General features: G+C 29.4%; 2 protein-coding genes across 2 annotated transcripts in view; one reads left to right on the top strand and one right to left on the bottom strand.

Annotated features, from left to right (window-relative positions):
• Nucleotides 1–2,735: 2,735 nt before the first annotated feature.
• On the top strand, nucleotides 2,736–10,544 carry LOC107005882 (indole-3-acetate O-methyltransferase 1-like). Its single transcript, XM_015204533.2, has 5 exons — nucleotides 2,736–2,826; nucleotides 6,002–6,108; nucleotides 6,304–6,723; nucleotides 8,574–8,849; nucleotides 10,111–10,544. Exons 1-5 carry the CDS (start codon nucleotides 2,754–2,756, stop codon nucleotides 10,462–10,464), a joined length of 1,230 nt encoding a protein of 409 aa, XP_015060019.2. The 5' UTR covers nucleotides 2,736–2,753; the 3' UTR covers nucleotides 10,465–10,544.
• A 4,064-nt stretch (nucleotides 10,545–14,608) lies between these two features.
• LOC107005309 (65-kDa microtubule-associated protein 1-like) overlaps nucleotides 14,609–16,539 on the bottom strand; it is a 4,771-nt gene continuing 2,840 nt past the window's right edge. The window contains exons 6-10 of the mRNA XM_015203871.2: nucleotides 16,363–16,518; nucleotides 15,963–16,274; nucleotides 15,505–15,592; nucleotides 15,106–15,254; nucleotides 14,609–15,019 (exon numbers count right to left, since the gene is read on the bottom strand). Of these exons, the coding sequence (XP_015059357.1) occupies nucleotides 14,756–15,019; nucleotides 15,106–15,254; nucleotides 15,505–15,592; nucleotides 15,963–16,274; nucleotides 16,363–16,518 (969 nt within the window). The 3' untranslated portion in view covers nucleotides 14,609–14,755. The remainder of the gene's footprint in view (nucleotides 15,020–15,105; nucleotides 15,255–15,504; nucleotides 15,593–15,962; nucleotides 16,275–16,362; nucleotides 16,519–16,539) is intronic.

The raw sequence follows: 16,539 nt of genomic DNA, 5'->3' as shown, positions 1-16,539 counted from the left end.
ATAAATGTGGGTTGTTTTAACAAAATATAAATTTGTGGATCAATTTTTGTATTAAAATATCTCAAATAATGATATGATATTTCCATATGATTCCATATCATGATTTTTGGAGAATATGAAATCACATCTCATGATATGAAATCATGAGATAGAATCAGCATAAAATCACATATCCAAACATTGATTCCATCTCACGATACCATATTATGATATGATATCGCATGACCAAACGCCTACTAACACTCCATAGTATAAGTAGTAAATTGACATAACAGGGATAGTTTAAATATTTTTTTTTGGTATTATAAATGACTCCATGTTTGATCAATTATCTATTTATAAATCTACTGAATCAATAATCAAATCAATAAGTTAATTATTATCTATTTTTGAATAATTGGACGATCATCATAAATATTCGATTTTCGATTAAATTGATAAGCTTCTTTTTTTAGAAAAAAAAATCCTTGTTCTTGGTTCATTGTTCATATATATAGTCTCCATGGAATATTTATTGTTAAAAAAACATCATACCTAATAATATGAGGTCAAATAATAACTAAGATGATGTTCTGATATGTTACATTTGATACATTTAGGATGTTTTGACATGATCCATTTTACATTTTAAGCATATTTTGAATTTTTTCGATAAATATGAGGTCAAAAAATAACTAAAATAATGTTATGATATTTTACTTTATTCGACACGTTGAGGATTTTATGACATGACTTACTCTAAATTTCAAGCATATCCTGAATTTTTCGATAAATATGAGGTCAAAGAATAATCAAGATGTTGTTCTGATCATATTTTAGTTCATTTGATATGTTGAAGATGTTCTGACATGACCCGTCCTATATTTCAAACATATCTTGAATTTTTTCGATAAATATGAGGTCAAAAAATAATTAAGATAATGTTATGAACGTTGAGGATGTTCTTACATGACCCATCCTACATATTAAGCATATGTCCTGAATTTTTTCGATAATGGAATTTAGAATTATTTTAAAAAAATTAATTAGCATGTATTTTTCTAATTAATTTTTCATGTGATTTACTATTAAAAAATTATTGACTGAAATTTGTTTTTTCTCAATTGAGCCTACTATAAGTGGTGTTTGACTTCCTAGTAGTGGAGAATGAAAATCAAATGCGAAATATAATTAAAATTTTGATCGCCTTATAAAATTTATGTTTTGGGATGTAATTTAAACTCTCAAATTTTCGATGTCTAAAAATGGAGAGAAAATCCAGGAAGAGATCTTTTATTGCTCTTATAATTCATTATGAACTATCCATATTAATGTGTAATGATCTGGCCAAATTAAATTATATTCCTTAATTAAGCTCTTGCAACATGGTCTATATATCTAGTATAAGTAAAAGACCAAATTTTACATTTATATTATTAGTAAAACAAAATGTGTAATGATCTGGCCAAAATAAATTACATTCCTTAATTAAGCCCTTGCAACATGGTCTATATATCTAGTATAAGTAAATGACCAAAATTACATTTATATTATTAGTAAAACAAAATGTGTTATGATCTGGCCAAATTAAATTATATTCCTTAATTAAGCTCTTGCAACATGGTCTATATATCTAGTATAAGTAAATCACCAAATTTTACATTTATATTATTAAAACAAAATGTCTAATGATCTGGCCAAATTAAATTATATTCCTTAATTAAACTCTTGCAACATGGTCTATATATCTAGTATAAGTAAATCACCAAATTTTACATTTATATTATTAAAACAAAATGTCTAATGATCTGGCCAAATTAAATTATATTCCTTAATTAAGCTCTTGCAACATGGTCTATATATCTAGTATAAGTAAATCACCAAATTTTACATTTATATTATTAAAACAAAATGTCTAATGATCTGGCCAAATTAAATTATATTCCTTAATTAAACTCTTGCAACATGGTCTATATATCTAGTATAAGTAAATCACCAAATTTTACATTTATATTATTAAAACAAAATGTGTAATGATCTGGCCAAATTAAATTATATTCCTTAATTAAGCTCTTGTAACATGGTCTAACTATCTAGTGCAAGTAAATGACCAAATTTTTACATTTATATTAATCAAATTTGACCAATTATAACTTGCCAATTTTTATTATTATTTTTGGGTATAAATAAGGGTGTGTTATCATTCATTTATACACATTCTACATTTTTTTTTCTTGAAATAAGGTCTAGTAAATATTTACTTTAATCTAGTACTAATGGAAGTTCAAACAAAAAGTGAAGAAACTACTATTATGGCGCTTGTATCGGAAGGAGGAGTCATTTTCTCAACAATTAACATGTAAGTTAATACTCTCTTTAGTAAAATCATCCTTGAAATTAAATTGTATTACTATGTGTACATTGTAATTTTTGTATAACCATCTTGTATCTGATGATATGTCTCACGTTGAATCGGGATAAGATCTCATAACTCGGTCAATCTTTTTTTTTTATATAGGTTTATTATTATGTGTACATCGTTATTTTTGTATAACCATATTGTATGTGATGAGAATATTGTCTCACAATGAATTAGGATAAGATCTCATGATTCGGTCAATCTACCCCCTTTTTGAGGCAGTTTTTCTTTTTTAAATGAGTTTGGTTTAAAATTAAATTTTCATAGTATTAGGTCCACTTATTTTTATTTTATTTTTAAAAATGAGTTTAGCTCAAAGTAAGGTCTAGTGCATATTTGCTTTGATCTAGTATTGATGGAAGTCCAAACACAGAGTGAAAAAACTACTAAGATGGCAGGAGGAGGAGTTAATTCTCCACAATCAACAAGTAAGAATATACTCTCTTTCATAAAATCCTCTTTGAAAATTAAATTTATATTGCTATGTATGCATCATTCTTTTTAGTTAACCATCTTGTATGTGATGAGAATGTCCCACATTGAATCGGGATAATTAAGATCTCATGATTCGGTCGATTTTTCTTATTTTTCAAATAGTTTAGTTTGGCTTAAAATTTAATCTTATAGTATTAGAGTTAGATTCAGTAGTTCAAACGGTGTATGGTTGGTGTGGGGGGGGGGAGGGGTTAGAATGTACCACATTAGTTTGGGACAAGATCTCACGACTCCGACAATCAATTTCCTTTTTAACTAGTTTTTTTTTCCAAGTGATTTAGGTGCAAAGCGTAATTTTTTTTTATAGTATGAAAGTCAGGTTCATTAGTTCAGACGATGTATGATGGGGGGATAAGAATGTCCCACGTCAGATCAGAAAAAAATCTCAACACTCCTTATATATATGACTTAGATAATTCCTCTCTATTTGAGCTAACTTTTACATCTAATCTTTTTTAGAGTGTGGATTAACATTTAGCTATGGCCAAAACCTAATCTGACAATATGTGAAATTCATTACATAGTCTTAATTAATCTACTATAAAGGGAAGTGGTCCCCATTATAAAATTTAATTTCAACGGTTAGAGGTTTACATAGATCGATTTGATTTGATTTTTCATCTTATTAAACTAAATCAATAATAATCGATTTTTTCAGTGTCAACTTTTTCTCCCTTCTAGTAAAGTCTCAACAACACAGACATATAATTTAATTTTTAGTATTTCTTTTGACCTAATAAGATATAACAAGATTTTTTAGCCACCTAGAGTTATAAGACCCTATAGCTTGGGACAAAATGGACCATGACTTTTGGAAAGATGACACTTAATTAGGTGAAACACTATTAATTATCACTTAATTTTCAGTTAATCTTAGTTCCTCTAGTAGACAAAATGTCAACATCCAAATTAGATACGACAAACACACATAAATTAGAAAATTAAATCGTATTTGGAATATCAAATCACGGTTTAGGTGTATTAATTACAAATGTTACTAGTTCATGATTTGCCATTATCAAAAGGAACTAAAAGTTTATACTTAACTAGCAACAAACACACATAATCTATACTATTTAGGAATTTTTAATTGTTATATACCTTAATCATTTAGTGTATATATAATACATTTTGGCAGAGGGGACCCACCCCTCTAGGTGGGGTGCACGTGTATTCGGTGACTTCGAAAAAAATCATTTGTATATATGCATATCTATTTTAAGAAACTGTCAGAAATTAGGATATCATTAGTAGTGCATTCATAAAAAGCATAGGAATGTCATTATTCTATCGGTACAAACTAGAGGATCCATCCGTGAAACTTGAGTCTGAATTCAGCTAAAGTGTTTATTTTTATTTTAAATTTCATATTTAAGCTAACATAATATTGGTGCACCCAAAGTCTTCTAGTTCGCCTCATTTTGGTAGTTGCTTATAGATAAAAACAAAAATATTTTTTGTGTTAGGTTTACCCTAATCGACATATATTCTAGTCTGCTGCTTTATATGATTTTCAAAGGGGCTTTATTTATTTTATAATAAAGTATTATTATATAACTTTTCATTTCTCTAATGATTATGTTAACGGATAAACGGTTATAGTCAAATGTGATTAGAGGGTTTCTGTAGCTAATTGATTTTCCTAATTACTTCCATTGTCTGATTATGTCATGTACATTAGAATTAACAAAGGCGAATCTAGAGTTTGAAGACTTTGGTGCACCAATATTACTTTAGCTCAAATATGATCTAAACTTAAAATAAAAATAGTGAAATAAACAATCTAGCTAGCTGAATTCAAATCTGGGTCTTGGGGGTGAATCTTCTAGCTTGTACCAGCAACACAATAACACTTTTATGCTTTTTATGAGTTTATTGTTAATTATATCCTATTTTTTGAGACAGATATACATATATATAGATGCTTTTTTAGAAGTTAACGGATGCACGTGCACCCCACGGAGGTGTGTCCGTCTCTGTTAGTAGTTGGTTTTAAACTTAGGGATCATTTGGTAGCTGATTAGGTTTATGAAGATAATAATAATGTAGGGATTTGTTATGAGTGATCTATGTATCAATATTTTGTGCATATATTAGTTATTCAACTGCTTGTCCTACGTAAGTAATACATAGATTCCCTCAGAACTTATAAGAGTACATGTATTAGTTATGCATGTTTCTAAAATTGTTAACTAAATTGTCATAGTAATTTTATACATTAATAATTTATTTCCAATCTATCTATCTAACGTTGTATAAGTTAAACAAAAATCAATACATGGATAACTTATTTCTTTTCTAGCTACCAAACGACCCCTTCATATATGTGTACATATTTAACAAACTTCTTTATACACATAAATTAAACAAAAATTACTTATTCCAACTGAATTTGTACCCTAATTTCTAGCTCCGCCCCTGAAAAATAACAGTACCTAGGTGAAGCAGATCGATACACTTCTATTTGAAATTTGAATAATATTTTCTTTTCACTCAGAAATTTAAAATTTTGAATTCGCCTCTAACTGAAATCAAATAGATATAACGTAAAGATTCAAAATAAGTGGTGGAAATGAGATTTAGGAGTTTATTGTTGAGATTTAGCATAATACTCGAATAAATGAAGGGACAAAAAGTTGAATGATCATTTCCTAATCCCTTTAGATCTCTTTGACTCTTTAATTAACAGAATTTTTGCGTAGATATTCAATATAATTATGTAATTACGGCGTCAATCTTGGGCCTTGTTTGGTTTTATTTTTATTTTTATTTACATGTGAAGCCCATATCCTCTTTATATGCTCTCTACCCACCCCCCTTAATTAAAATAATAAATTGATTATTCATCTTTAAATTTTTATTTTTTTTAACTTTTATGGTTTAGATTCTGTCAAAAGCATATATCTTTCATGAGTATGTATCCTAACCACTAGAAAAATGATAAAATCCCTTCTTTAGCTTTTCTAAACTCTATATATACCCTACTTGCATTTGTTCATTCTTATAATTCTCAAACATATACCTAAACCATAGTATTATTATTACTTCCTCTTGTTGTAGTACTAATAATAAAAAAAGTATATTTTGTATGCAATATGGCTACATTAGGTGATAACAAAGACAATGTTGTGGTATCCAATTTGAAGCTTGAAAGAATGCTTAGCATGAAAGGAGGCAAAGGTGAAGCTAGCTATGTCAACAATTCTCAAGCCCAGGTTTATTAATCGATCGATTTATATATTGTTTCAATTTATATAGCACTGTTCGAATTTCATCGAGAGTCAAAACTTTATAATTTTGACCTTAGTTTACGCATGATACATTTGAAAAAAATGTTGTTATATATCATTCAGAAATAACACAACACAATAATTATTTAAAAATAACATTATTTCGCGATTCTTATACAGGGACAACATGCTCGATCAATGCTGCATTTATTGAAAGAAACCCTTGACGGAGTGCAGCTGATTAGTTCATCTGATAACGACATTCCCTTTGTGATAGTCGATTTAGGATGTTCTTGTGGAAGCAACACTGTTTACATCATCGACGTGATTGTTGAACATATGAGAAAGAGATTCGAAAAGACAGATCAACAAATTCCAGAATTTTCCGCGTTTTTCTGTGACCTTCCGTCAAATGATTTCAACACACTGTTTCAGTTGTTGCCTCCGTTGGCTAGTAATGGGATGGAGGAATGTTTAGCTTCCAATAGCCACCGCTCGTATTTTGCTGCCGGAGTTCCAGGTTCATTTTACCGGCGACTATTTCCGGCGAGATCCATTGACGTTTTCTACTCAGCTTTTTCTTTGCACTGGCTTTCTCAGGTTAGTTTTTCTGCTTCAAGCAAGGACATTTTCGAAAGAAAAAAAACAATTTTTTTTATTTCCACTTTAATTTTAACCATCATATAATTTTTTTGAAATTATGAAACTCACTTTAGTATGCCTTTAATAATATTTGAAAAATCTTTTTGGCCAAAAAATTAGGTCAGAATTTGACGAGAATGAAGTTATTTCACCTTTTTAGACAGTTTTAACTTTAGTACATTTTAGCTAAAAAATGAAAAAATATTAATTTATTTTAAAATTAAAAAAAAAAGCTATGATTTTTTCAATTTTCTAGTCAAAATTTTCTGTAATAATTTTGTGTATTTCTACTTTTTAGTGTAAGTTTAATTTTTGCCTCACGACTAGTTTATGATATCGGGATAATAGTATATTCACATTTAGTCAGTAAGATAAGGGAACATGAAAAAGTATTATAACAAAAATAAATAGCGTATCTTGTAAATTTGAAATTCTTTCTTTTGTGTTCTTTAATTATCAATAATTGAATTTCTCAATTAAATATTTAACGGTATATAAAATATTTACTTCGTAACTAACTTCACGTAAATCTCTTTGATAAGTATTGGTTGTTAAGTTTGATAGAAAAAAAGGTAACTAACTTGATAGAATACATAATTTAAATTGGTTTTGTATTTTGGTAAAACTCTCAAAACGAAAAAGAAGACATAATAAATAATTTCTTATTTTGTGTGTATTATTAAAACTAATATTTGAGACAACATATAATATTTTCCTAAACAGAAGTCAAAAAGTAGTATGTCATTAAAGTCATGGTCAGTTATAAAAATAATATTTTATTATAAGTGTATAGTTACGTAGCATGGAAAAATAGATAGAGAAATGCGGAAATAATGGTGATATTTGCTAATCCCGAGGATGATTTACCGTTAAAAGGAAAACAAATTAATGAATTTTATATGGTTTATATAAATATCTAACTACTTTATTTTATTTGATAAGGTCACAAAAAAAAAATTATGGCCCCTAGTTTTGTCAAAACCACTACTGGCTAAGAAAAATGTTTAAATTGACTTAATTTTATGTATTTTTTGTTTTTAAGTACTTTTTAATTTGAAAAGTGTCTGGTTTTATGCTTAAAAGGTACCTTTGTTCATTTTTAATTTTTATGTTTGTATTTTTCAAAGTTAATTTGATTAATTTTTTCAATTAATTTAGATTACATTAATTTAATATTTTAAACAAAAAATTAGATATTCAAAAACTATACGAAAAGCATTATTATAAATTGCAGTTTTTTGTCTATCAATATGATAAAAAATATATTGTAAAATGTTAGTCAAAGTTCTTGTAGTTTGACTCTAAAAAAAGAAACTAACTCAATTAAAAGTGGACCGTGGTAGTACTATCTTCGTCCATTTTTAATTGCCATAGTTTCTTTTTTTACGGTCAAATTATAATAATTTGACTAACATTTCAGATGTAATTTTTTCCATCATACTGATATGCAAAAAATTGAAATATATAATACTTTTTGTATAATTTTTAAATATTTAAATTTTTTGTTAAAAATATAGAATGAATACAATCTAATTAAACATTGAAAATCAATCGAATTAACTTTTAAAATGAATAACATAACAAATAAAAATGCACACAAGTATAAAAAAAATTGGTCAAAAGTCAAAAACGGATAGATCTCTGCTTTTGGCTTTTGACTTTTGACTTTTGACTTTCAGTTCTTGATTTTGATCTTCAAATTGTCTCTTGAAATATTGTAACACCTTTCTATAAAATGGGACGAAGAGAATAATAAATTATAAATATATCTTCAAGAAATAATATAAGTTGTGTTTGAAATTTGATAGGTGCCGGATGTAGTGTTGGATAAGCAAAATGTTGCATACAACAAAGGAAGGATATACATCCATGGTGCAAATGAGAGCACAACAAAGGCCTACAAAAAGCAATTTCAAAGTGATTTGGCTAATTTCCTTTGTGCAAGGTCTAAAGAAATGAAGAGAGGTGCTTCCATGTTTTTAGTTTGCTTAGGAAGGACCTCTATGGATCCAATAGACCAAGGTGGGGCTGGACTTCTTTTTGGGACTCATTTTCAAGATGCTTGGGATGATCTTGTCCAAGAGGTAACTAATTAATTCTCTCACATATGCTTCTTTATCCCACCATATGGCTAATACGCATCGATAGTTTAAAAGTTGTTTATACTGTTAAAGAAATATATTGTTCGGAATCTTTTAACAGTTATTGTCATTCATGTATCGATATGAGTAGTTTATACGTATCAAGCATATAACTTATACTTTTTTTGTTTCATTTATATGACATACTTTCATTTTAGTCAGTCTCATAAAATGACATGTAATTAAATGCTTATTTTATCCTTAAGAGATTATTTGTAGTCACACAAAAAACTATGACTATAGATTATAGTATCAAGTATCAACAATTTTTTTTCTTAAATTTTACATCTAGTCAAATTACATTATATAAATTGAAAACGAGAAAATAGTACATTTTGTTATTGCCATCTTGTCTTTTTCCTTTTTGTGGAAAAAGTTGGTATTTTTGGGACAATTTTAGACTAGTACTCTTGAGAGTCACAATCAGAGTATCTGCCAATTGATTCTTTAGCAAGCACCTTGAGCAATAAAATTCAAGGGTCAACATCCATCTAGAGTAAGTGCATCTTGTTGACAAAACAAACAAAGTTGGATTGTGACTAAGCATGTAGCCATTTCAATGAATAGTAGTAAAGTCATGATTTATTTTTCTTATCATTGTTTTTTAGGCCTAGTGGAGTATTAACTTCTTGTAATTCTTACATCACATAAATAATATTTTTTCCAATTTAATTTTATGAAATATAGTTTGATTTAGTACAAAATTTAAGAAAGAGAAGAAAAGATTTTTAAAAACTAGTGATCTAGAATAAGTTATTGATATTTATGTGACTATAATTATTTCACTAAGGATAAAATATATTTTAAAATCAAATTTAATATTAAATATAAAAATGTAGTATTCTTTTTAGGACTGACCAAAAAGAAGAATGAGTTGTATAAATTAAAATAAAGGGAGTAGTAGTAACAAACAATCTTTATTATGCTCTCTTTATCCCAATTTATACGGTTCACTTTTCTTTTTATCAGTCAAAAAAGAATGATACATTAATGTTTTGGTTATAAGATGCTCATTTTTATCCCTTAGTGAAGTGACTTATTGTCATACAAATATTTATAACTTATTTTAGACCACAAATTTAAAAATCTTTCTTTTTGTCTTAAATTTCATACCAGTCATACTATATCATATAAATCGAGAAAGATATATTGAATATGTTATTCATTTCTCAAAGGTTTATTGAACATTTGTTTTGAATGATAGGGTCTAATTACAAGTGAAAAGAGGGACAACTTTAACATCCCAGTGTATGCACCAAGTATACAAGATTTTAAGGAAGTGGTTGAAGCCAATGGCTCATTCACTATCAACAACCTTCAAGTTTTTAGGGGAGGGAGTCCTCTAGTTGTCAACCACCCCGACGATGCAGCTGAAGTCGGACGAGCCTTAGCCATCAGCTGCAGAAGTGTTAGTGGCGTCCTTGTGGACGCCCACATAGGTGAACAGCTCGGGGACGAGCTGTTCACCAGAGTTGAGCGTCGAGCCGCACGCCATGCAAAAGAGCTCATTGAAAAACTTCAGTTTTTTCATATAGTTGCTTCCCTTTCTCTTGTGTAGTTTTGTGTTTTGGGCAATATTTAGTTGAATTACTTGAAATGAAGTTTGTGAAAGTTGAACTTGTGTTTAGACTTGACAAATTACTCCTCAACTCAATATTTCAATATCCCAAATGTTGCTTAAACATTTAATTACCACTTATTTTAGATCATAAGTTTTACAAATCGTTATTTCTTAAACTCCATAACTAATCAAACATAAGATATATATTTATGATCAAAGGGTATAATCGTCTTTCCTCTTCGACCTCAACCAAAAACAAAAGGTGAAGACAAAAAGTTTCAATTGCATCCCAAATGCTACGTAAACATCTACGACTTATTTCAGATTTCAAACATCATTCTTTTTTTCTTAAATTTCGTATCAAATCAAACAACGTCACATAACTAAACCAGAGCTAATATTTATGAGCAAAGGGGATAATGGTCTTTCCCTCTTGGACCTCAACCAAAAACAAAAGGTGAAGAGAAAAAAAAGGCAAAAGGGTGTAGGGTCAAAAGTGGAGAAGCAAGAAAGAGAAGTCAATTCTATATATGTTTGTTATTCTTGTCTGATTTCCCTTTTTTTAGTATGACATTATTACTACTGTTAGTTTGGTTGTTAAATGATGATTTTGAATTTTTCATGTCCCCTTGGTCCAAGCATATAGTAAAATAAAGTTATTTAGTTAATTTAACTTCATCTCAATTCCTTTATTGGTCGAATATAATTTTGTCGGAGTATAGATGTCTATGGATAATTGTAATTTGTAGGGTATATACTCTTTGTATCTAACCTTTTTGTCATGTCTAATTTTTTTTCTCTCTTTTTGTATGAGTACTCCATATGTTCACCCCTACATTGGTAACCATTAAAGTTGTTGCATTGTTCAAGGACACAAAAAAATAATACTCCTTGCGTCCTTATTTATGTGAGATATTCTGATTCAACACAGAGTTTAAGAAAGAAAAAAAAAACTTTAAAAATGTGATCTAAATGATAGAAATTTGTGTAGTTATAAATCATATAATCAAGGATAAAATGAATATTTAAAAATTAAATTATTTTATATATATTCTTTTTTGACGGGAACGGAAACAGACTAAAAAAAATAAATAATATTAATTGGGGAAGAGGGAGTAGCTTTTATGATTCAAAATAACGTGTGAAATGAATGTTTTTATGGCCTATCCCTAAATGAACGTCTTCTCCATCGTATGACCCCACTCGATGACCCCTATTTACATGATTCAATTGTCATTCATGTGGTTGTGACTCCTTATGAGTTAAACGGAACTCATTGGTAGTTTTTTAAAATTGACATCAATTATTATATATATATTTTAATTAGATTTTGTTTATTTTAGACACTTTATATTGAATCTTGTTATATTATTTTGATGCATTTTGTTGACTTGACATATTGTGTGTGTTGCACTTATTTTGAGCGCGTGAGGGATTTTCTTTTTTTAGATTCTTAAAAAAAATTCCTTCTTCTTCACTTTTTAGCCCTATCACTTATTTCACCCTCTACCACAAAAAATCATGATAAAAAACCTTACAAAAATATGAAAAAATAAAATAAAAGAATGATCACACTAATTTTAAAAACGTTTATAAGAACAATTTTTTAAAAAAAAATTTACACTAATTTTGAAAAGATATTTTAGAACAAGACACAATTTCTTTTCAAAAAAATAGAAGAAAAATGTCTTATATGATTTTCAAAATCAAATTCACATAAAAAAATTCTAATGATTTAAAAAAAATATTGGAAGAACAACCAAAAAATAGTTGTAGGGTTGGGGAGGCAGAGGGGGTAGGGGTAGGGTGGGATGGTAGAAATAGGTAAATTTATTTATTTTTGTTGAAAAATTAGTTGTTTTTTAATCATTTCTTTTTAAATTATTATTTTTATACTCAAACGTCACATGTCAACTTTTAATTAGTCATCATGTCATATCATTCGTAAGTGTATTACACATCGTGGACCTCTACTTGAAATATTTAAAATAAACAAAGTATATTTAAGGTGTCTAAGTGAAAGATGTTTAAAATAAACAAAGTATACTTAGGTATATAAGTGAAAATTGATGTCAACTTTAGAGAACTGACGATGCATTCAAGCTATGAGTTGATCAATCCGAAAATGATTATAGTTTAAACTTATATCGGTCGATATCTCATATAAAATTATGGATCTCTGGAGTTAAACGGACTCATATGGACGCCAGTTCTCCTTCTATCATGTTGTGTTTACATTTGTGAAATTATATTGTTACTATAAATAATTCAGAGTAAATAGCTTTGATGATCACTCAACTATCAATTATTTTCACAGAATGTCACTTAACTTTCATTTTCAACTCAAAAGTCACTCGATTATAATTTTTTTACACAGAAAGTCACTCAACTTTCATTTTCATCTCAAAAGCTACTCAACTATGACTTCTTTGCATTGAAAGTTACTCAATAATTGTTTTTCATTAAAATTTAGTGGACATGAAATTTTAATTATTAACCAAAATTTTAAGAATCAAGTATATATCCATTTAATGACCCGCTCCATTTAAACCATCAATATTAATTTTTTTTAGCGGGTCGGGTAAAATGGAACGGGTCATTAAATGGATATATATTTGATTTTTAAAATTTTGGTTAATAATTAAAATTTCATGCCACTAAATTTTAATAAAAAATATGTTTAAAAAAGTTGAGTGACTTTCTGTGCAAAAAATCATAGTTAAGTGACTTTTAAGATGTAAATGAAAGTCGAGTGACTTTCTGTGTAAAAAACCATAATTGAGTGACTTTTGAATTGAAAATGAAAATCACGAGACTTTCTGTGTAAACAATTGATAGTTGAGTAACCATCATCAAAGTTATTACCTCAAATAATTCACTATGACTTCATTACTACACATCAATCTATTTCTACGTAATGATGACTCAACTTTTTCTTGATCAAAGTAATGTTATTAATTGTTTGTGAAGATCATTAAGTTTCGTGATTCTAATATTTTTTCAATTAGATAGTTTATGTTTTACATTCTATAAGTGATTTGTTAATCGTTAAAGTGATTTAATCTATAGAATAAGTAATTTGTTAATCATGACCATAGTGATTGAATCTATATGAATAATTAATTTTTATGATGAATATGTTTGTATTCAATTATCCATAATTCTTATGCTTGTAAATGAATCTATAGGTAAATTGAAGTTCGTGATTGTAAGGCATATTTGGATCGGCCAAAGTCTGATTGCGTATTTTGATAATTATTGAATATTGAATTGATAATTTAGATGTGTTATTAGTTTTATTTATATATTCAAAGAATTAAATATTATTTATTGACACATGAATGATTATCAAATAATGTTCTTTCTAAAATATAATTGTGTTTAATGTTGTATTTGATGTCTCTTCCAAAAGAGGCTTACCATCATGCATTTAATTAAGAGTACATAAACTATTTCTGAATGTAAAGTATGTTTAAGTTTATAACTTAAAGCATTAATGAATTATCATCAATACTTGTTTTTCACTAGCACTTTGGATCTAGTATGACTTTTAATAGATTCAACTTCTCATATTAATGTAAACAGACCTAAATCTTTACGTTGAAATATTTACTGAGAAGCCAACTACTATTACTAAACTAGGTATGAGGTAAATTCCTATTAGAAGTAGTGGAATCCGTCTAATAGATGAAGTCTAATGTTTATGCGAATGAATATTAAGACTACTCTTCTCAAAATTAAAACTTATAAAGAATTTTTAAAGCGAGTGAAAAAATGTTGAAGTACTTATAAGTACCTTTGACCACCATGAAATATGATGGTTCATTCTACCATGCATAAGCATATCATGTAATAACAAATATAACAGTAATCATAAGCTGATTACAGATTACTGTCTCTGAGTATAAGCCTACTTTTCAAATGAACCTGGATACACTTCTGCTTACACTTGTATAAAATATATTATGTACCTATTGTTTCAAAAAAAAAAATTCTAATTTCCTTATCTAAGTTGGATGGACCTAGATACACTTCTAATTTTGACAATGAATGTTTTAGTTTGTTTGTTCCAGTGGCAATAGATAATCACATTTGCTAGAAGTGGTGAAACAATGTCGATGCAGAACTCAGACAAATGCAAATGATGCAAAGGAATTTCTAATATTACCACTATATAACACAAACAGCTAATCGGTCTCTACGCTCAGCGAAATATTTATCTGCTACATGATCCGTGATACTAATCACAACAGAGGATACTGCACATATGTCTCTAAATCAGTAGTTACTATGGTGTGCTGGGAATATGTTCATCTTTTGAAATAGCTACATAGTTTACAGGAGCAAACGTTCTCGAGTGGTCTCTCCTCCCGTCTTTAGTTGTTGACGGCCTGGAACCATTTTGATGTGAGTTAAGAGACAGCCTTCTGTTACCTGACCCGTTTGCTCGTGGACCCACCACCTTCTTTGTACCGAGGGGTCGAGAAGGGATTGGTGTTGATCCAAATGGTGTTTCTTGTTCTTTGATCTGCTCATGGAACTTCTTCTGGTCCTGCACGACACCAATAGAATACTCGTAATCACAAGCCCCTTATATAGTAAAAAAATGATCACACGCCTATAATATGATTTGCTTACCCTCAACCTTCGTTTCTCTTCTTCTCTATCGTGCCTGAGCATCATATATTCATCTAGCATGGCAAGAAGTGGAACACCATCATATGTGAACGTGGTGTCGCGATCTTGTTCCCATGCTCTTGTTTTGGTAATCAAGGAATCAACAAGAGCTACATAGCCAACATTGTCAATTAGTATTATAATCCCGGAGTTAAGGTTCATGTCACTGGGCAATTAACAGGGGTAATTAACAGGGAAATCTTCTGCCAGCAATGATCAACATTACAAATTAAGGGGTAATATTTTCAGACTCAGCAATTTGTATGAATAATTATGTAAACTTAAATTGGTTTGGCTTTTCGGTATAGTCCAAATAATGCACACCACTACACAAGGATATGTATCACCATTTGGCATTACCTGGAATTTTGCTGACCAATATCCGAGCCTTTTCAGCCCTCTTCAAATTTAAGTGTGCACCTCTGCTTGCATTATACCGGTTCTGATCCTGTTTCACCATAAATGATGACTTGTTAATATCATAATATCGGGAGGGACATCCAACGTGTTTTGATGAACGGGGAGCATGCAAACCACATTTTAACCAAATTCCAAAATCATACCAGCCTGAATCAGATTACTATAACAACTTGCATTATCACTTTTGAGTTTTAAAGATTGTACAGATGAAGCCAGAACTAGACGCATCGATTTCTAGGTGGATGATTGGTTATCTATATGCGTGCATTAATAAGCCTATTTTCACTATTGCTCCCACAAGAACTAAATTTTCTATGATACTTGCAATTACTATAATCAAGTTTAATTCATCTCATATTGCATAAACAGATGGCATGAACAAGACAATATATATTTACCCTGTTGTAGTCTTCAAGCCAGCTCTCTTCTTCACAAGCTGCCATCCATTTCTCAACTTTATCCAATATTTCTTTCCTGCTTTCAGCCTCCTCTTTTGCTTTTACAATCTGGTTATCCATGTCCGCAAGTAAATCTGCAGGCTCAATATTCCCAGAATCAATAAGTGCCATAATTTTGTGTTGAGAAGCCTTAGAGTCAATCTCTATGTGGGAACAAACGAAAATCTCTTCAAGCACTGCCTGCTTTTTGAAAGCAATCTCCTTCATCCTGCTAGCTTTTAGCTGATCAAGTCTTTCAACTTCCACTTCAGCCTGAAAGAGAGCAAGCTAAAGTCAATTGCCGGCAAGCTACCGTAAATGCTCAAAAATAAATTTCAAAATGCATATAATCTCCTAATACCTGTTCAATCAGATCAAGAGCAAGAGCTCCAGGAATGGACACTTCATCAACTGAAGCCGATTTGTTGCAGGTGACATGGTCAAACAAGCTCTGTTCTTCTTCGGTTGTATCCATCAAATTCCATAAATCAATCAGTTGAGTTGCAAGTTCTTGGAGCTGCACCGGGGGGTGGGGGAG

This window comes from Solanum pennellii, chromosome 12, assembly GCF_001406875.1.
Source record: "Solanum pennellii chromosome 12, SPENNV200".
Lineage (NCBI taxonomy): Eukaryota > Viridiplantae > Streptophyta > Magnoliopsida > Solanales > Solanaceae > Solanum > Solanum pennellii.
The sequence above is the reverse complement of the archived record's forward strand: the minus strand, read 5'-3'. Positions and strand labels throughout refer to the sequence as shown.

Coding starts and splice junctions, on each gene's coding strand:
- LOC107005882 (XM_015204533.2), top strand. CDS start 2,754: ATGGAAGTCCAAACACAGAGTGAAAAAACTACTAAGATGGCAGGAGGA. Junction 2,827..6,001: donor TAATTCTCCACAATCAACAA/GTAAGAATATAC, acceptor TGGCTACATTAG/GTGATAACAAAGACAATGTT. Junction 6,724..8,573: donor CTTTGCACTGGCTTTCTCAG/GTTAGTTTTTCT, acceptor GAAATTTGATAG/GTGCCGGATGTAGTGTTGGA.